The sequence below is a fragment of the Schistocerca serialis genome, chromosome 5, assembly GCF_023864345.2.
Source record: "Schistocerca serialis cubense isolate TAMUIC-IGC-003099 chromosome 5, iqSchSeri2.2, whole genome shotgun sequence".
Lineage (NCBI taxonomy): Eukaryota > Metazoa > Arthropoda > Insecta > Orthoptera > Acrididae > Schistocerca > Schistocerca serialis.
Window position 1 is genome coordinate 717,091,974 of NC_064642.1, and position 22,192 is coordinate 717,114,165.

Sequence of the window (22,192 nt, forward strand, 5' to 3'; positions counted from 1 at the left end):
AGGCTCAGTCTAGATATAGTAGGGATCAGTGAAGTGAAATGGAAAGAGGACAAGGATTTCTGGTCAGATCAGTATAGCGTAACATCAACAGCAGCGTAAAATGGTATAAATGGAATAGGATAGGGCAGAGTGTGTGTTACTGTGAAGAGTTCAGTGACACAGTTGTTCTTATCAGAATCGGCAGCAAACCAACACCGATAAGGATTGTTCAGGTATACATGCCGACGTCGCAAGCTGAAGATGAAGAGATAGAGAAAGTGTATGAGGATACTGGAAGGGTAATACAATACGTAAAGGGAAATGAAAATGTAACAGTCCTGGGGGATTGGAATGCAGTTGTAGGGGAACGAGTAGAAGAAAAGGTTACAGGAGAGTATGGGCTTGGGACAAGGATGAGAGAGGAGAACGACTAATTAAGTTTTGTAATTAATTTCAGCTAATAATAGCGAATACTTTGTTCAAGAATGACAAGAGGACGAGGTATACTTGGAAAAGGCCAGGCGATACGGGAAGATTTCAGTTAGATTACATCATGCTCTGGCAGAGATTCTGAAATCAGATACTGGATTGTAAGGCTTACTCATGAACAGATATAGACTCAGATCACAATGTAGTAGTGATGAAGGGCAGGCTGAAATTTAAGAGATTAGTCAGGAAGAATCAATACGCAAAGAAATGAGATACGGAAGTACTAGGGAATGACGAGAAACACTTGAAGCTCTCTAAGGCTGTAGATACAGCAATAAGGAATAGTCCAGTAGTTAGTGCAATTGAAGAGGAATGGATATCACTAAAAGGACGATCACAGAAGTTGGAAAGAAAAACATACGTATAAAGAACATAACTGAGAAGACGCCATGGCTAACAGAAGAAATACTTCAGTTGATCGATGAAAGAAGAAAGTACAAAAATGTTCAACGCAATGTAGGATAACAGAAATACAAGTCGCTGAGGAATGAAATAAATAGGAAGTGCAGCGAAGCTAGTACGAAATGGCTGCATGAAAAATGTGAAGAACTCGAAGGAGAAATGACTGTTGGAAGGACTGACTCAGCATATAGGAAAGTCAAAACAACCTTCGGTGAAATTAAAAGCATGGGTGATAACATTCAGAGTGCAACGGGAATTCCACTATTAAATACAAAGGGTAGGTGGAAAGAGTACATTGAAGGCCTCTATGAGGGGAAAGATTTGTCTGGTGTGATAGGAGAAGAAACAGGAGTCGATATAGAAGAGGTAGGGGACCCAGAATTAGAATCAAAATTTATGAAAGCTTTGGGTGGCTTAAGATCAAATAAGGCAGAAGGAATAGATAACATCCCATCCGAATTTCTAAAATCATCGGAGCAAGTGGCAACAAAACGACTATCCACGTTGGTGCGTAGAATGTATGAGTCTGGCGGCATACCATCTGTCTTTCGGAAAAATATCCACACAATTCCGCAGACTGTAAGAGCCGACAAGTGCGAGAATTATCGCACAATCAGATTAACAGCTCATGAATCCAAGTTGCTTGCAAGAATAATACATAGAAAAATGGGAGAGAAAATAGAGGGTGCGTTAGATGATTATCAGTTTGGTTTTAGAAAAAGGTAAAGGCACCAAAGAGGCAATTCTCACGTTGCGGTCGATAATGGAAGCAAGACCAAAGAAAAATCAAGATACGTTCATATGATTTGTCGACCTGGAATAAGCCTTCGAAAATGTAAAATGGTGCAAGATGTTCGAAATTCTGAGAAAAATAGGACTGAGGTACAGGGAGAGCCGGATAATATACACTATATACAGGAGTAAAGAGGGAATAATGAGAGTGGACGATCAAGAACGATGTGCCCGGATTAAAAAGGGTGTAAGACAGGGTGTAGTCTTTTGTCCCTATTGTTCAATCTGTACATCGAAGAAGTAATGATGTAAATAAAAGAAAGGTTCAGGAGTGGAATTAAAATTCAACGTGAAAGGATATCATTGATACGATTCGCTGATGACATTGCTGTCCTGAAAGTGAAGAAGAATTACATAATCTGCTGAATGTAATAAATAATGGGATACAGAATATGGATTGAGAGTAAATTGAAGAAAGACGTAGGTAATGAGAAGTAGCAGAAATGGGAACAGCGAGAAATTTAACATCAGGATTGATGGTCACGAAGTAGATGAAGTTAAGGGATACTATTACCTAGGCAGCAAAACAACCAGTGACGGACGGAGTAAGAAGGATATCAGAAGCAGACTAGCACTGGCAAAAAGTGCATTCCTGGCCATGAGAAGTCTACTAGTATCAAACATAGGCCTTAATTTGAAGAAGAAATTTCTGAGAATGTACGTTTGGAGCACAGCACTGTATGGTAGTGAAAGAGGGACTGTGGGAAAACCGAAACAGAAGAGAATTGAAGCATTTGAGATACGATGCTATACGCGAATGTTGAACATTAGGTGGACTGATAAGGTGAGGAATGAGGAGGTTCTGCGCAGAATCGGAGAGAAAGGGAATACGTGGAAAACACTAACAAGGAGAAGGGACAGGATGATAGGGCATCTCTTAAGACGTGAGGGAATGACTTCCATCGCGTTAGAAGGAGTTGTAGAAGGCAAAAACTGTAGAGAAAGGCAGGGACTGGAATACATACAGCAAGTAACTGAGGACGTACGTTGCAAGTGCTACTCTGTGATGAAGAGGTTGGCACAGGAGAGGAATTCATGGTGGGTCGCATCAAACCTGTCAGTGGCCTGATGACTCAAACATATAAGAAGAAAACAACGGTAGAGCAGAGGGATTGCCTTCCACTACCACGAGAGATATACTATGATCTCATGTAACACCACTCCAGAACATGACTTCACCACGACCTTACTGCTCATGTGAGAGACATTTCGATATCACGGATCTTGGAGGCTAAAGTAGAGGCCCTGCTCGACTTATCCATCTTGACGCCTTAGCAGTCATCTCAAGCACAACCGGCCGCGGTGGTCTAGCGGTTCTAGGCGCTCAGTCCGGAATCGCGGGACTGCTACGGTCGCAGGTTCGAATCCTGCCTCGGGTATGCATGTGTGTGATGTCCTTAGGTTAGTTAGGTTTAACTAGTTCTAAGTTCTAGGGGACTGATGACCACAGATGTTAAGTCCCATAGTGCTCAGAGCCATTTTGAACCATCTCAAGCACAGAAAAAAGGGATATAGAGTTACGTCCATAAACAATACCCAACGCCGATCCTGGAGCGTCCATTCTACATTATATCTTTCCCATCCGTAATGGAGTCCATGATGTTCTGGTGTGCGACGTGGTGCTCGCCATGGTCATCAGGGGTGGAGGTACAGTAGTGCCCTAACAGTTTGATGCGATACATGGCGTCCTGTAGCCTCTGCGAATGCCTTATGGAGCACTCAGCCCACGGTTCCATTGACTCTATCATCCCCTGCACCTACCGGACGTGGACGAACCGTTCGATGTAAGTCCTCAACACTACCTGTCAACTGGAACCGATTCCATGCCCGAACCACATCATTTTGACTCCAGTGCACAAATCGAGTAACTTCTCTGGTTGAAAAGCCATCTGCACGTAACGCGATGTTGTGGACCCAATAATCGTTAGCGATTGTCCTTTGTGGCATGATGGATGTCCACTCTACTGTTCCACAGACGTTCTAGTGAGTCCCTACTGCTGCTTTACTTTCAGTGGAGTTGCTGCAATCCATTTGCTTGCGGCATTCTACCATGACTGACTGTCATGCGGGGTCCAGGGTTCAACTCCCAGCCATATCGGAGATTTTATCCAATAGGGGACTGGGTGTTGTGTTGTTATAATTGCACCATCTTCGACGTGACTGTCGTAGAATTAGCGTCAAATAAAAAGACTTACACTAGGCTGTTGAACAATCCCAGATGGGGTCACCTGAAAAAAAAAGGTCAGAGATGACCTCCCCATCGGTACACGAGCAGTCAAAATTGCAACACACTTGCATGACATCTCGGGATGATGCATAGCTTTTGTTGTTGTATTTCAGCACGTTACATGTTTCAGTTAACTGTTCACTCGCATCTACACTCCTGGAAATGGAAAAAAGAACACATTGACACCGGTGTGTCAGACCCACCATACTTGCTCCGGACACTGCGAGAGGGCTGCACAAGCAATGATCACACGCACGGCACAGCGGACACACCAGGAACCGCGGTGGTGGCCGTCGAATGGCGCTAGCTGCGCAGCATTTGTGCACCGCCGCCGTCAGTGTCAGCCAGTTTGCCGTGGCATACGGAGCTCCATCGCAGTCTTTAACACTGGTAGCATGCCGCGACAGCGTGGACGTGAACCGTATGTGCAGTTGACGGACTTTGAGCGAGGGCGTATAGTGGCCATGCGGGAGGCCGGGTGGACGTACCGCCGAATAGCTCAACACGTGGGGCGTGAGGTCTCCACAGTACATCGATGTTGTCGCCAGTGGTCGGCGGAAGGTGCACGTGCCCGTCGACCTGGGACCGGACCGCAGCGACGCACGGATGCACGCCAAGACCGTAGGATCCTACGCAGTGCCGTAGGGGACCGCACCGCCACTTTCCAGCAACTTAGGGACACTGTTGCTCCTGGGGTATCGGCGAGGACCATTCGCAACCGTCTCCATGAAGCTGAGCTACGGTCCCGCACACCGTTAGGCCGTCTTCCGCTCACGCCCCAACATCGTGCAGCCCGCCTCCAGTGGTGTCGCGACAGGCGTGAATGGAGGGACGAATGGAGACGTGTCGTCTTCAGCGATGAGAGTCGCTTCTGCCTTGGTGCCAATGATGGTCGTATGCGTGTTTGGCGCCGTGCAGGTGAGCGCCACAATCAGGACTGCATACGACCGAGGCACACAGGGCCAACACCCGACATCATGGTGTGGGGAGCGATCTCCTACACTGGCCGTACACCACTGGTGATCGTCGAGGGGACACTGAATAGTGCACGGTACATCCAAACCGTCATCGAACCCATCGTTCTACCATTCCTAGACCGGCAAGGGAACTTGCTGTTCCAACAGGACAATGCACGTCCGCATGTATCCCGTGCCACCCAACGTGCTCTAGAAAGTGTAAGTCAACTACCCTGGCCAGCAAGATCTCCGGATCTGTCCCCCATTGAGCATGTTTGGGACTGGATGAAGCGTCATCTCACGCGGTTTGCACGTCCAGCACGAACGCTGGTCCAACTGAGGCGCCAGGTGGAAATGGCATGGCAAGCCGTTCCACAGGACTACATCCAGCATCTCTACGATCGTCTCCATGGGAGAATAGCAGCCTGCATTGCTGCGAAAGGTGGATATACACTGTACTAGTGCCGACATTGTGCATGCTCTGTTGCCTGTGTCTATGTGGCTGTGGTTCTGTCAGTGTGATCATGTGATGTATCTGACCCCAGGAATGTGTCAATAAAGTTTCCCCTTCCTGGGACAATGAATTCACGGTGTTCTTATTTCAATTTCCAGGAGTGTATTCAAAGAGTTGTACCACATACCGTTCTTCGTTTGGATGCAATACTGCAGTCCTTCTGCTGTGAGTTAGGAATTCTTTCAAACGTCCCCGCCTCATATCGCGAATCTTGACGAAGCTGTACGAGTCGCTCCCACAGTACTTCAACTGTGTCGACAGGAATGTTGTACACTTTTGGGATGACCCAGACAGAAAAGTCAAGAGGAATGAGTCAGGTGATATTGGAGGATAAGATGCAAGCCCTGCTCGACGTGTCCATTTCAGCGCGTTAGAGTTCGTCTCACGTCAGCAGTAAAATGTGACAGTGTTTTACCATGCATCTATTTCATCCCCTAACCATGGGCCACTGGTGAATTTTGGGCCGATTTAGATGGGAACTTCATCGAAAATTATAAGTTTCAAATACATTTGCGCTCATTAGGATAGCATTTCATACTGAAGTCAGTAGCGCCTTATAACCAAACATTTGCAATTATCCCACAAACGCCTGGTTTGCGGATCGACTTGTACTGAAACTTCTTTCTTCTGTTGTTGTGTACTTTCAGCCGTGTCAGTTATCGCTATTAACACTGGTTCATTTAACACTTATTCAGCTTGTATCCAGGATTTCCATAAAAAGTGCGTGATTATTACAGGCGATAGCACTCGTCAGAACTAGAAAAAAATTAGTCACCATATCTTCTGAGAGATTAGCTGTCACCCCACATTTTCGCTAACGTGCAGCTAACTTAAATTATTTATACGTATATGAATATTTAAATTCGCTTCTGGACGCAGTACCTATTTTGAGGTAGCTGATTATAAAACTGCAGTGAAAGAAAAGAAATCGTCCAGAAGCGCATTACGACTGTCGGACAACCGCGTGAAACGCGCATGTTTTGTTGCTTTTCTGCCGCCAGTCCCTACGGACTGATCATGTGATTACGCCGTGAAGTGCAGGTGGAGGTACCTAAGGAAAGCAAAGCCAACTCATTGTGGCTTGGACGGTAGCAGCGAACGGATCGACGACGTCGCAGACAATTGGAAACGAGGATAAACAATGGTTGCGTGTATTGCTCCTTCCTTGTTTATTATCTTTGGACAAATCATTAAATGGAAGAAGAGGCCAACGATCACTCATTTTAACCCTCCTAGTACCACTGGCGTCAATATGACCCTATAGCCACATGAAAATGTATATCTCCCCTGTTTTCAGTACTATTGTTTTCATAATATGTGACTTCCTCACTTTGAGTCACGTGTGTCCAAACACTGGGGCCAATTTAGCCCAAATCACTTTTTTTGCTTGTCCAGAATAGAATGATGACTGTTGCGTTGAACAGCATTTATACAAAAAGCTGCAACAATGAAAGTATTATTTCCCATTTATTTTTGTACCCATCGTTAGGGCTTCTTTGCCTCAGCTGCTTTGTACCGCTGGGATCAATATGACACTATAAGTACCTCAGAAGTACACTGGATGATTTTTTGACCATGTACAAATGAGATGAGAGGTACGGAAGAAGAATGAACTCATGTCCGGAAAAGAATGGTTTCCATGTTAGAGACGATTTATTCAATAATACTACAGAGCCTGCGGTTTAATACGCGCTGTACCATGCAGCCACAGTTTCAGCATGCATGGTTTCCTCCTAGAAGGTGGTACTGTTTCTCATCCGTCATGCCCTAGCGAACCGTTCTGGCATAGTCATTGGTAATGTTGCGTCCGATTCACTTCTCTTGCTGACTCACCTTGTAGTGGATGTAATACGGCGTTGTACCCAATGGTTCCATATTCGAATCGAGAGCTTGCCGACATGGTGTTTACTTACTGAAAGGCAAATGGAAACGGACGGCTGACAGCAAGGTTGTATCAGCGGACCTATCCCATCCGACAACAACCACAGCATTTAATGTTTGCAATAGTGTTCCGCCGTTTGTCTGAGACAAGGTCCTTTCAGGAAGCAGGAATTCATGAAGTACGTACCAGAAATGTTCGGACACCAGATTTGGAGCAAAATGTGGTTAACACTGTGGAAGGTGACCATGTCAGTACCTGGCGGTTGAGTCGCTAGTACAGGATAAGCCAGACGACAGTGTGGAACATTCTCCATCACAATTGTCACTACCCTTATGACTTACAGCGTGTGCAGGTCTTACTAGCTACAGACTTTCCACATCGGGAGCAGTTTTACCATTGGTTTCTTCACCAGGCATCCACGATTCCGGCGATTACGGGATTAGTGTCATCCATCCTATTCACAGATGAGGCCAACGTTACGTGGAGTAGTATCTTCACCTCTCATAACAGTCATCTGTGGGATAGTATGCAGAGCCCCCATGGTAAGGTGACAGCGAATCATCAGCATCGGTGCAGCCGGAATATGTGGATCGGGATGATTGGCAACCGTATTTTGGGACCAGTCTAACAGGCCGGAAATTTCGGTATTTCTTGCGGATGACTTTGCCTACCTTGCTGGAAGAAGTGCCATTCATGTTTCGAAGGGTTGTATGGCTGCTAGGTGATGGAGCTCCAGCACACTTCGACATTAGCGTCCGGACGCATCTCAACCGTTCTTCCCTGCTCGATGGACTGGACGAAGGGCTCCAGTTACATGGCCTGTTCCAGTTGCATGGCCTGCTCGTTCACCGGATCTCAAACCGTGCGATTTCTGGTTACGGGGCCATCTCAAAAGTATCGAGTATGCAGAGCCCATTCCAGATGTGGAACACTGGAGCAGTGTACTCATGCTGTCTTTGACACTGTTCGGGTGCAACCTGGCCGAGGTGAACGTGTGAGACAGAACATGCTACGGCATGTACACGCGTGCGTCGAGGCACATGGAAACAACTGTCAGCACATAATGTAAATGTGGCTGCGTGGTACAGCGCGTATTAGACCACAGTCTCTGTAACAATGTACGATTGAATAAATGGCCTCTAGATTGGAAACAGTGCATTTCCGGGCATAAATTCACTGAAACTTTTTTATTCCGTATCCTCTCATCGCTCAATTCCTAGAGTATGTACACAGTGGAGAAAATCATCCTGTTAATCTCCCTTGTTTTCAAAGCTACTATTTTCAGAATACAAAGTGAAGAAAAAATGCGACATTTGAAGGTCGGCATGCGTTTCCGCATCCAGATTCAAGATAAAAGTTTATATAGCAAAATCAGATCAGGTGTATTTCGAAAAATGTATGAAAACAAGGCGCTGACGACAATGTCACTTTTCGCAGAGCATAGAAATGTACAGAGGAACGTGTGTCAGCCTGCACCATGTTGCGAACCGTCGTAGCTCACTGAGTAGACTGCTAGAACGTCAAACCCACATCCATTATGGAGCTATGGTCAGAGGTCTTATCAGGTTCCTTTTTTGTTTTTTTTCATGTTCATTCACCAGTTCTCGTCGTTTATGAGCAAGACATTATTTTGTCACATGACAACAGCCTATCACATGACAGTGGTTGCACGTGTTACTAATTGCGCAGTCACAGCTATAATTTGTGCTGTCAAATTCATATAGGCGGCTACCCGATGGAGTAAACAAACGGTGAACACGTCGATATGCTGTTGGTGCTGGGTGCATCCGATAACCAAGCCGCTGCTACTGCTCTTGTGTATATTGCCGGTACTCGCAAGGGTGCCATCATGATAAGAGCGTGTTTCGTCAACTAGAGCAACACCATCAGGAAACCGGAAATCTGTACCCTCAAGTAATGAAGAGTGGTCGTCCGAGAACTAGACGTACACCACAAACAGAGGACGTGATTCTTGAAAATGTTCAGCAATCACTTCCGGAATACCTGTGCTAGTACAAGGCAGTTACAGATGTCTCAAAGATTATTCGTTGAAGTACGAGGTGCATTCAATTTCTAAGGCCTCCGATTATTTTTCTCCGGACTGGAAACAGATAGAAACATGCGCATTGTTTTAAAATGAGGCAGTGTTCATTGTCAATACGTCCCAGAGATGGCAGCACCGTACGGCAGATGGAATTTTACCGCCAGCGGTGAGAATGAGAACTGTTTTAAATACTTAAAATGGCGACGTTTTCCTTACTTGAACAGCGTGCAATCATTCGTTTTCTGAATTTGCGTGGTGTGAAACCAATTGAAATTCATCGACAGTTGAAGGAGACATGTGGTGATGGAGTTATGGATGTGTCGAAAGTGCGTTCGTGGGTGCGACAGTTTAAAGAAGGCAGAACATGGTGTGACAACAAACCGAAACAACCTCGGGCTAGCACAAGCTGGTCTGACGACATGATCGAGAAAGTGGAGAGAATTGTTTTGGGGGATCGCCGAATGACTGTTGAACAGATCGCCTCCAGAGATGGCATTTCTGTGGGTTCTGTGCTCACAATCCTGCATGACGACCTGAAAATGCGAAAAGTGTCATCCAGGTGGGTGCCACGAATGCTGACGGACGACCACACGGCTGCCTGTGTGGCATGTTGCCGAGCAATGTTGACGCGCAACGACAGCACGAATGGGACTTTCTTTTCGTCGGTTGTGACAATGGATGAGACGTGGATGCCATTTTTCAATCCAGAAACAAAGCGCCAGTCAGCTCAATGGAAGCACACAGATTCAGCGCCACCAAAAAAGTTTCGGGTAACCGCCAGTGCTGAAAAAATGATGGTGTCCATGTTCTGGGACAGCGAGGGCGTATTCCTTACCCATTGCGTTCCAAAGGGCACTACGGTAACAGGTGCATCCTACGAAAATGTTTTGAAGAACAAATTCCTTCCTGCATTGCAACAAAAACGTCCGGGAAGGGCTGCGCGTGTGCTGTTTCACCGAGACAACGCACCCGCACATCGAGCTAACGTTACGCAACAGTTTCTTCGTGATAACAACTTTGAAGTGATTCCTCATGCTCCCTACTCACCTGACCTGGCTCCTAGTGACTTTTGGCTTTTTCCAACAATGAAAGACACTCTCCGTGGCCGCACATTCACCAGCCGTGCTGCTATTGCCTCAGCGATTTTCCAGTGGTCAAAACAGACTCCTAAAGAAGCCTTCGCCGCTGCCATTGAATCATGGCGTCAGCGTTGTGAAAAATGTGTAGGTCTGCAGGGCGATTAAGTCGAGAAGTAACGCTAGTTTCATCGATTTCGGGTGAGTAGTTAATTAGAAAAAAAATCGGAGGCCTTAGAACTTGAATGCACCTCGTATTGCACGATGAGCAACTACACCCATAGCATTACACATTAACTCAAGAAGGCCGCATTCCACGAGTTCAGTTTTCGACTGCGTTTTGCACCAAGTGGATGATTTTGAACATTTAATAAAGAACGTGATATGGACTGCTGAAGCTAGCTTCATTTTTGAAGGTATTTTTAACCTCCACCACAGCCGTTGTTGGTCGGAACACAACCCACATGTCACTCATGAACGTGGCTTTCAGGTTCACTTCGGCATAAACTTGTGGTCTGGAAACGTGGAAGAAGTGCCCTTGGGCCCTTATTTATTGCCGGACAAGTTGAATGCTCCCCTGTATCGTACGTTTCTTTATAATATGTTCCCTGCCGCATTACAAAACGTTCCACTTGTCATTCAGCGACAGTTATAGTTTCAACATGATGGTGCACCGCCACATTTTGGAATGAATGTGCGTAACTATTTAAATGAAGCGTTTTCAGGGAAATGGATCGGTTGTGGAGGGCCACTGTTCTTGTCTCCAAGTTTCAGGGACGTCACTCCATTAGATTTTTCTTTGTGGGGACTGTTCCGGCGTAACGACAAACGCCGGCGCGACGATGAAGAACGGAAGTTGAGTATTGTCAATTTATCTTACGCCATTAATACGAGTTGCTTGAATTGTTGTCTAGCGATCTGAGAAAACAGCTTCCTAGGCACCCTACAATAGATGAGTGGGCAGGATACTACAAGGACACTTAAAGAAAAGATACCAAATTTAAGATTTGTAAATTGGATACAAATTGATACTTTAACTGAAAAACAAACTTTTGCTACGAACGCAACTCGGACATTGGCAAGTCGGTGTATTTTTTCCCCACGGCATTGCCTCATCTCATTGAGCTAGTGGGACAGACCCAGCCCTGTGTAGAGTTCGTGTCTAACATTCTGCGTGGTGTCTGTTGTTCTATATCGTGTCTCCCTACCACTTTCGCTCAACGACGCTCTGAGCGTGTTTTTTAGGGGATTCACTAGTTTGAACCTGGGACCTGTTGCTGGTAAGGAGACGTCAGACCACACATGACATGTAGAGTTCAGAAGAGTTCAGTGAGACTAGCGATGATATAACCAAATACTTAATGATTTCAGCATCAGCTCCACTGCACTCCCTGTAAAAGAATCTTAATACTAACCAAATTTAGTGGAAGGGGTTCAAGGCTTTACTATTTTTAGTTAGCTGGCAAAATAACGTCGAAAAAGCAGTTAAGTTTACCATTGGAAATTTTATTCTACTCACAAAACATTGTTTATAAATTGCACTATTGATAAAAGGAAATGTTTTAATACAGGATGGTAAAAACCAACTGCGTTCAACAAAAATGTGAACGAATATTCCCTGAATGGGTTTCCAAGTTCTACAATGGATCGAAGGAAGACCTATGCCATATCACATCTATAATCTAGGTTTAAATTAAGTTTCACAAAAGAGAAAATTATCAAAATGGTCTACAGTGACCATCAATTATCTTTCAAATGGTTCAAATGGCTCTGAGCACTATGGGACTTAACTTCTAAGGTCATCAGCCCCTAGAACTTAGAACTACTTAAACCTAACTAACCTAAGGACATCACACACATCCATAGCCGAGGCAGGATTCGAACCTGCGACTGTAGCGGTTGCACGGTTCCAGACTGTAGCGCCTAGAACCGCTCGGCCACCCCGTCCGGCAATGATCTATAATTACTTATCTAACTTGTCGTAAATTACAGTGGCTGATGTGGCTTCTCAATAATTATATAACAGAAAAATCATCGCGTTTCAGATTTTTAATTCAAGTGGCAAATGTGAGCATCATGAGCTTTAATTGACGATCGACACTAGTATTACGCAAAAAGGGGGTGTAACAGATGAGACTTCTGCATTTCTGAGTGAAGCTTTATGCGCTTTTATGCGGCATTGCATGCGTTCATTACCTTGTCGGTGTTCGTCAGGGGGCGGCGGGCAGCACAGCTCCGCTCACCTCGCCATCTCGGAAGCAACTCTCTCCTAACTTCTCCTTACTACAATTTACCGAAGTTGGCTTAAAAAAAACTATCTGGCTGTGTTTTCATCTGACCAATCAGGGTCTCAATGTTAACCTTAAGCTCCATCTACAAAAATTCTGTCTATCCAATGAGAAACGTTATACTTTTCGTGGTGGGGCAATGTTTTTAAAGTTTGCAACGTAACAGAGACGCGAAAAAGTCGCGCGCTAAAACTTGCAGCTGGGGTGGTCCTTTTGTGTTATCATAAGATCTATACTGTTCTTCTGGAGGGTTCTAGCTTTTAACATGGGCTGGGGGGTGGTCCTAGCGGTTAGCTGGCACGTGGGTGTCCGTCCCTTATCGTAGGGCCTTCTAGCTTAACACGGTTCTGCTCTCGGCTTCTGTCCTCGTTTCTCCCCTCGGAACTGCGTCTGTCTCACGGTGGGAAGGTATGACATGCATTTAGGCATTCTTGTGTTAGTCTGTGGTATTCCATTTGCTCACTCGTTACTCGTATTACTTTGCTCAATTCAATGTCACGATTTATTCGGAGCTATGTGACATATTACTGGATTTGCTTATCATGTCAGGGTTTTCATGGATGTTGTTGGATTTACCTGACACCTTACACATGCTATCTGTTCTTGGCCACGCTGCAAGCAGTTACAGTATTGCTAGAGCCTCGTTTATTATTCGCGTTCCTATTAAACCTGTTGGCGGGACTAAGTTTTGCTATGCCGACCTCCAAGTACGGCGTTCTTTCTCCACCTTGTGTATGACCTTCTCCTCCTGAGTCAATAATATCCAATGATGTTTTGTTCAGGTGTATATCTAGAAAACATTAGGATTTATTTACAGTTTTTGCAATGAGTATCAAATGGCTCTAAGCACTACGGGACTTAACATCTGAGGTCATCAGTCCCCTACACTTAGAACTACGTGAAACACCCCCTAACAAAAATTTAGGAATTACTGTGCTGGTAAACCTCTTACGTTATTTGTTTTTTAAAGAGCTGAGCAAAACTGAACGTACTCACACATTTCTCTCTTTACTTATTCTGATCACCACTAAACTGACACACAATATTTTTAGAGCAACGCAATCTGACTTTCAATAATCCCTACAAAAGAATGGCCGTGACTAACAATAACCAATACCTTTCATGAATCATTTACCTCACAAAAATCTTCGTTACTCGAACTACTGCAATACAGCGAGCGCCAATACTGCCAGTTAAATAAAAGATTCTAACTACTGAAGGCACTAACTACTGATAGGCATGGTTAGCAAACGAAACATTTTGATAGAGAACAAACAACGTATTTACCTTAATAGTGTTCAAAAGTCATAATATATATATCAGTTCATGACATCCGGTCTTACAAATTTCGTTTTTCTGACGGACACAGTCCAGATCGTCCGCTCTCAAAACTCTGCCATCTCTCTCCCCACATCCACCACTGCTGGCGGCTCTCCTACTGCGCAACGCTACACCCTGTTCACATCCAACTGCCCAACTACAATAGCAAATATTTCAACAATGCCAACCAGCCACAGACTGCACACAACACAGTCATTGATTTTCACACAGAGCGCTACGTGGCGTTAGCAACATAAAAACCTAAACAGCCTACTTACATAGCCCCTATGCTCCCCACATTCACCAGTGCTGGCGGCTCACCTCCAACTGAACAACGCTACGCGCTGTTCACATCCAGCTGCCCAACACTACAATAGCGGATATTGCAACAATGCCAACCAGCCACAGACAGCACACAGCACAGTCATTGATTTTCACACAGAGCGCTACGTGGCGTTCGCTACTTAAAAACCTAAACAGCCTACTTACATACGTAAAACTAACTAACCTAAGGACATCACACACATCCATGCCCGAAGCAGGATTCGAACCTGCGATCGTAGCAGCTGCGTGGTTCCGGACTGAAGCGCCGAGAACCGCTCGTCCACAGCGGCCGGCGCAGCGAGTATCACTAGAGTCATATGACCCCAATCTAAATCTTTTACTTTTGTTTTATTTCTTGAAGTAACGTTTGAAAAACAGAATGAAGACTATTACTTTGAACAGCTGTAATGTATGTTTTTATGTTATTTCATTAAAATACTGCCAATATATCCCAAGTAAATTTCTTGGGGTCATTATGGCCTAAGTGGCTCACAGTGAAACAAAAAAAAAAAAAAAAAAAAAAAAAAATCCTGGTAGTAGGAAGTTTAAGTTGTAGACTGTTATTTTCACATTGTCTGCCGGCATCAGCTGTTAATATACAAAACTACTACCTTTTCCACAAAACTGATTAATCATGTTCGACACTTAATCGAACAAAACGAGTTAAACCATTTTACTTGCAGTATTCACATCTTTCTTACACCCTCGATATTCCATGCCAGATGTTAATTTTATCTGCTTATTATCACGGGAGAACAGTGTGCTGACCCCATGCCTCTCCGTATCGTATCTGAGTGACGCCACACGGCAGATAACGACACGACAGCGGTCGACATTGCGTCCTCTTCAGACCCTGATTGTGCTTGGTAGTTCAGTATAAAATATGGCTGGAGAACATTTTGAGTCTAATGAAGAGATAACTGATGCTGAAAATGAAACTTCCTGGCAGATTAAAACTGTGTGCCAGACCGAGACTCGAATTCGGGACCTTCGCCTTTCGCAGGCAAGTGCTCTACCAACTGAGCTACCCAAGCAGCGGACATGCCATGTCTCCGCAATATCCTTTCTTTCAGGAGTGCTGGTTCTGCAAGGTTCGCAGGAGAGCTTCTGTAAAGTTTGGAAGGTAGGAGGCGAGGTATTGGCAGAAGTAAAGCTATGAGGACGGGGCGTGAGTCTTGCTTGGGTGGCTCAGTTGGTAGAGCACTTGCCCGCGAAAGGCAAAGGTCCCGAGTTCGAGTCTCGGCCCGCCACACAGTTTTAATCTGCCAGGAAGTTTCATATCAGCGCACACTCCGCTGCAGAGTGAAAATCTCATTCTGGATGTTGAAAATGTTTTTTGTAGGATTTCGAGAAATTCAATTTAGGGATGGTATCCAATCAGTGAAAAACCAGTGGACAATGTCCATTGACGTAAGAGGGGCTGCAATATAATATAGAGACAGCTGAAGTGCTCCTACCTGACAGCACTTCCCAGCGCTTGCTCTCCGTGTCGGACTCGAGGGCGTCGAAGACGGCGGCGCCGACGAGCAGGTAGGTGAACGTGCACACCACCAGCGACAGGGTGCGGACGTTCTGCCTCTTCATGGTCGCCGGCGCCGCCTCCGCTGCCGCTCCAACGAGGCCTCACCGCACTGCGCCGTGAAAAGAGACAGGTTTCAAAATGTGAGATGGTACCTATGCAGTAACACCATGCAAGTTAGAGACAGAGGGTCAGAGGTTATGGAGATCGTTTATGAAGAACTGGAATTCTATTACAATACTTGCTACACAGCTAAATACATGAGTCCTTGTTGTTAGAGCTCACTTTTTGTCCGTGTTTCAAAATGTGAGATGGTACCTATGCAGTAACACCGTGCAAGTTAGAGACGGAGGGTCAGAGGTTATGGAGCTCGTTTATGAGGAACTGGAATTCTATTACAATACTTGCTACACAGCTAAATACATGAGTCCTTGTTGTTAGAGCTCACTTTTTGTCCATGTTACAAAATGTGAGATGGTACCTATGCAGTAACACCGTGCAAGTTAGAGACAGAGGGTCAGAGGTTATGGAGCTCGTTTATGAGGAACTGGAATTCTATTACAATACTTGCTACACAGCTAAATACATGAGTCCTTGTTGTTAGAGCTCACTCTTTGTCCGTGTTACAAAATGTGAGATGGTACCTATGCAGTAACACCGTGCAAGTTAGAGACAGAGGGTCAGAGGTTATGGAGCTCGTTTATGAGGAACTGGAATTCTATTACAATACTTGCTACACAGCTAAATACATGAGTCCTTGTTGTTAGAGCTCACTCTTTGTCCGTGTTACAAAATGTGAGATGGTACCTATGCAGTAACACCGTGCAAGTTAGAGACAGAGGGTCAGAGGTTATGGAGCTCGTTTATGAGGAACTGGAATTCTATTACAATACTTGCTACACAGCTAAATACATGAGTCCTTGTTGTTAGAGCTCACTTTTTGTCCGTGTTTCAAAATGTGAGATGGTACCTATGCTGTAACACCGAGCAAGTTATGAGACAGAGGGTCAGAGGCTATGCAGCTCGTTTGTAAGGAACTGGAATTCTATTACAATACTTGCTACACAGCGAAATACATGACTCTTTGTCGTTAGAGCTCACTTTTTGTCCGTGTATGCTGTCAAGTATAAAATTATGGATATAGGGTTCTGCCTTGAAGAAACATAGTTTTCTTCATTAACACCGATACATGTTTCTGTGAAGTCACCATCATGTTTGGTTTAATTTTTTTAGTCTAATCACAGATAAAACTTGTGGTGTCACAGCCACACACCACACTTGCTACGTGGTAGCCTTTAAATCGGCCGCGGTCCGTTAGTATACGCCGGACCCGCTTGTCGCCGCTATCAGGGATTGCAGACCGAGCGCCGCCATACGGCAGGTCTAGTCTAGAGAAACTCCCTAGCACTCGTCCCAGTTGTACAGCCGGCTTTGCTAGCGATGGTTCACTGTCTACAGACGCTCTCAATTGCAGACGACAGTTTAGCATAGCCTTCAGCTACGTCATTTGCTACGACCTAGCAAGGCGCCATATTCAGTTACTATAATCTGAGCAGATAATATTGTGAATCATGTACCGTCAAGAGCGACGTTCATCTTTAATGGATTAAAGTTAAGCATCAAACTAATTTCGTCCGCTCTCTGAATTCTCATTCCTCGTCATGTTCCAGACCTTACGTCAGTATAGTTCTTCCCTCCTCACGCCAGCCTGCGTGAGCTAAAACGTGTGCATTTCGGCCTCCTCTAGTAACACGGTGTTGGCTCTTCAGCCAACACAACAAAACTTTCGCGTGATAATATACAGGGTGGTCCATTGATAGTGACCAAGCCAAATATCTCACGAAATAAGCATCAAACGAAAAAACTTCAAAGAACGAAATTCGTCTAGCTTGAGGGGGGGCTATGGCGCGATGGTTGGCCCCCTAGATGGCGCTGCCATAGGTCAACTGCTTTTTTTAAAATAGGAACCCCCATTTTTATTACATATTCGTGTAGTACGTAAAGAAATATGAATGTTTTAGTTGGACCACTTTTTTCGCTTTGCGAGAGATGGCGCTGCAATAGTCACAAACGAATAAGTACGTGTATCACGTAACATTCCGCCAGTGCGGACGGTATTTGCTTCGTGATACATTACCCGTGTTAAAATGGACAGTTTACCAATTGCGGAAAAGGTCAACATTGTGTTGATGTATGGCTATTGTGGTCAAAATGCCCAACTGCCGCGAAGCCCTGACAAGTATGAGGGTCTCGGCGGTGGCCGCAGAAGGGTCTGGGCGTGAGCCTGCCTGGAGCTGCCGTCGGTGCAGCTCTTGGTGGTAGTAGCAAATACTCCAGCGAGGCCCTGGAGGGCTGACGCGGAGAAGGGTTCCGTGCGAACAGCCGTTGCACACGAGTCAGTCGATTCTAAGCCCTAGGAGATATCCGATGTTGATGGGGGCCGTCAAATTAGTAGATAGCGTCGGAAGTTCCATGCGGCATTTCGCGGATGATGCTGTAGCATACAGAGAAGTTGCAGCATTAGAAAATTGCAGCGAAATGCAAGAAGATCTGCAGCGGATAGCCACTTGGTGCAGGGAGTGGCAACTGACCCTGAACATAGGCAAATGTAATGTATTGCAAATACATAGAAAGAAGGATCCTTTATTGTATGATTATATGAAAGCGGAACAAACACTGGTAGCAGTTACTTCTGTAAAATATCTGGGAGTACGCGTGCGGAACGATTTGAAGTGGAATGATCATATAAAATTAATTGTTGGTAAGGCGTGTGCCAGGTTGAGATTCACTGGGAGAGTCCTTAGAAAATGCAGTCCATCAAGAAAGGAGGTGGCTTACGAAACACTCGTTCGACCTATACTTGAGTATTGCTCGTCAGTGTGGGATCCGTACCAGGTCGGGTTGACAGAGGAGATACAGAAGATCCAAAGAAGAGCGGCGCGTTTCGCCACAGGGATATTTGGTAAGCGCGATAGCGTTACGGAGATGTTCAGCAAACTCAAGTGGCAGACTCTGCGAGAGAGGCGCTCTGCATCGCCGTGTAGCTTGCTGTCCAGGTTTCGAGAGGGTGCGTTTCTGGATGAGGTATCGAATATATTGCTTCCCCCTACTTATACCTCCCGAGGAGATCACGAATGTAAAATTAGAGAGATTCGAGCGCTCACGGAGGCTTTCCGGCAGTCGTTCTTCCCGCGAACCACACGCGAGTGGAACAGGAAAGGGAGGTAATGACAGTGGCACGTAAAGTGCCCTCCGCCACCACCGTTGGGTGGCTTGCGGAGCATAAATGTAGATGTAGATGTACAGCGTGTTCTGTGGTACGCTTAGGTTCACGTTACTATACGACGTTTTATATGTCACTATTAGCGTAACAATTCGGAACGACTTCTCATAGACATTTTGTCAGCTGTTGCTTTTTTCCGAGTTTCATGTGCTATCAAGTGCATTTTCTCCGAAATTGTTCTCTCCATTATAAGGAAAACTTTCTTTGTTGTACTTACATATACATTATAATGCGGCGGCTAATATACACGTTGACTGTTGCCTACATTTACAAATACACGCCGGCCGGAATGGCCGAGCGGTTCTAGGCGCTACAGTCTGAAACCGCGCGACCGCTACGGTCGCAGGTTCGAATCCTGCCTCGGGCATGGATGTGTGTGATGTCCTTAGGTTAGTTAGGTTTAAGTAGTTCCAAGTTCTAGGGGACTGATGACCTCAGAAGTTAAGTCCCATAGTGCTCAGAGCCATTTGACCCATTTTTTTACAAATATACTTCGGAGCCGTCAGTTGTGCCCGTGTACTGTGGCAGCTACTGCAGCCTCTCAGTCGCAATATAGGCAACTACAAGCGAGCTGTCAAGGGACGTGTTTCAGGGCCCCGGATATAGAAGCTCAGCACGGCTGAGCTGCCCCACTCACCCCCCCTCCCCCTCCCCCAACCACGTCTCCAGCGCACACCGTGACGCACGCCTCTCCCGCCGCCCATTGATTGCCAGCGGAGGCGGCTACCCGCAACCCGCTACACGCGACACGCGACCGCTACGCGCCTTGGCTTGCCGCACGCTGTATACGTGGTTGGACGTTCGTAAGCTTTGTATATTTATACAGAGAAGTCCAAAAATGTATCCACTATTTAAAAGTCCATAACTTGCAAACTAATTGACGGAGTTGTGTCGTCTTTGGTTGTGTAATAGTTTGTAGTTCTGGCAATCGCCACACAAGCGCTGTATCGCGTTGTTTTGTTTTGTCAGATGATAGTCGCCAGATAGTCAGTGTTTTGTTCATAGTTGCACCTAGTTACTCGAGTAAACATGGCTGGTGCAAGGCTTACATTCGATGAAAGGAAGTCAGTTTTGAAGCGGTATTTTAAGCACGAAAACATTAATGAGTTTCAACGGCAATGGTGAAATGAGTATCAAACAGATTCACCGACACGTTTAACGATTCGTCGCATTCGAGACAAATTTGAAGACAAAGGCTTTGTTAAAGATGTATACAAACAACGATCTGGACTACCTGTAACAGTAACAAGTCCAGCTAACTCCCGTCGTGTGTTACAATTCACTCGCTCGCCACAGAAGTCTGTGAGGCAGTGTGCCTGTAAAACTGGAGTGAGTCGCTCAAGTGTTCGGCGAATTTTCAAGACAGCAAAGTGCAAGTGCTACATCCCACGATTGCTACACGCAATGAACGAGGACGACCCAGGTCGTAGAATGGAGTACTGCGAGTGGTTTACTAACATGGTACGCAACGATGAAGAGTTTGCTGAGATGATTGTGTGGTCTGATGAGGCACAGTTCAGACTCAATGGCACAGTAAATCGCCACAATAGCATCTACTGGGCCGCCGAAAATCCGAACGTCCATGTAGACAAAGGCGTGGATTTGCCAGGAGTAAATGTGTGGTGTGGGTTGTCTTACCGAAACTTGATTGGGCCATTCTTCTTTGACAGCACAGTTACCGGTGAGGTGTACCTTCAGAAGCTTCAGACATCCATTTTACCTGCCATCCGAGACTTGTATGGAGACGGAAGAGTTTACTTTCAACAAGATGGTGCCCCAGCCCACTACTAAAATCGTGTTAGGGCGTATCTCGACGAAAACCTACCAGGAAGATGGATAGGCCGTAGAGGTGCTGTGGAGTATCCACCACGTTCCCCAGACCCAACTCCTCTGGACTTTTACCTGTGGGGAACACTAAAGGACGTCGTTTATCGACAAAAGCCACGTATATTGGATGAACTTCGATAATCCATCGTACATTCATGCGCAAATATCCAACTGAACACGTTGCAGTCAGTAGTTCGTGATGCAGTTCGGCGGCATCGTTTGTGTGTGGATGTTAATGGTGACCATTTTGAACACCTACAGTGATATCTTTAAGTTGGACTTTAAGCAACACTTTCACTAAAAATGAGACAACTCCGTCAATTAGTTTGCAAGTTATGGACTTGTAAACAGTAGATACATTTTTTTTGACCCCTCTGTATGTGGTGGTTATCTGTCCGCTTTATTGTCATCACTCTTCTGACTGGTCCGAATACTTCCTCCCCTCTGCAAATCTCTTCATCTCAGCGTAGCACTTGAACCCATCTTCCTCGATTATTTGTTGGATATGCTGTTCCCCTGAAGTTCCCTTGAGTGTCGTCAGGTGCCGTGAATATTCTTTAATGTCTGAACGCCTGTCCTATCATCCTGCTCCTTCTTCTTGTCAGTCTTTTCTACTTGGCCCTCCCGTCGCCTCTCTTCATTTCTTTCACACCAATCCACCTAATTTTGAAAATCCTTCTGCCACACCTCTAATGCTTCGATTCTTTTCTTTTCTATTTTTCCCGCAGTCCACGATTATTTTCATAGAATTCTGTGTTCCAAACGTACATTCTCAGTTATTTCTTCCTCAAAACATGACCAATGTTTGATACTACTATACTTCTTTCGGCCAGGAACGCCTTCTTTGCTTGTGTAAATCTGCTTTCTACATCCTCTTTGTTTCGTGCATCATGATATCAGAATCCTTCATTTCATCTCCTCCGTGGTCACCAGTTCTGCCGTTAAGTTTATATTGCTGGCCACACTTTTGCTGCTCCTCATTACCTCCGTCTTTTTTCGATTTACTCTCAATCCATAGTGTGCGCTCATTAGACTATTCATTAAATTCAACACTGTCATACTACGGTATGAAATAGGGGTTGAAAATTATTACGAAAAAATAAATAAATGTAAATGTCGTGTGACTAGGGCCTCCCGTCGGGTAGACCGTTCGCCGGGTGCAAGGCTTTCGATTTGACGCCACTTCGGCGACTTGCGTGTCGATGGGGATGAAGTGATGATGATTAGGACAACACAACACCCAGTACTTGAGCGGAGAAAATCTCCGACC

At 45.4% G+C, this 22,192-nt stretch overlaps 1 protein-coding gene across 2 annotated transcripts in view; it reads right to left on the reverse strand.

The window, feature by feature from the left end:
• The window catches only part of LOC126480972 (two pore potassium channel protein sup-9), a 104,398-nt gene that overhangs the window by 73,953 nt on the left and 8,253 nt on the right, over nucleotides 1-22,192 (reverse strand). For both annotated transcript variants that reach the window (XR_007587492.1, XM_050104409.1), the window contains exon 2: nucleotides 15,751-15,924. Coding sequence is in view for 1 of the 2 variants with exons in the window: in XM_050104409.1 (XP_049960366.1) it covers nucleotides 15,751-15,877 (127 nt within the window). In the remaining variant the exon portion in view is untranslated. The remainder of the gene's footprint in view (nucleotides 1-15,750; nucleotides 15,925-22,192) is intronic.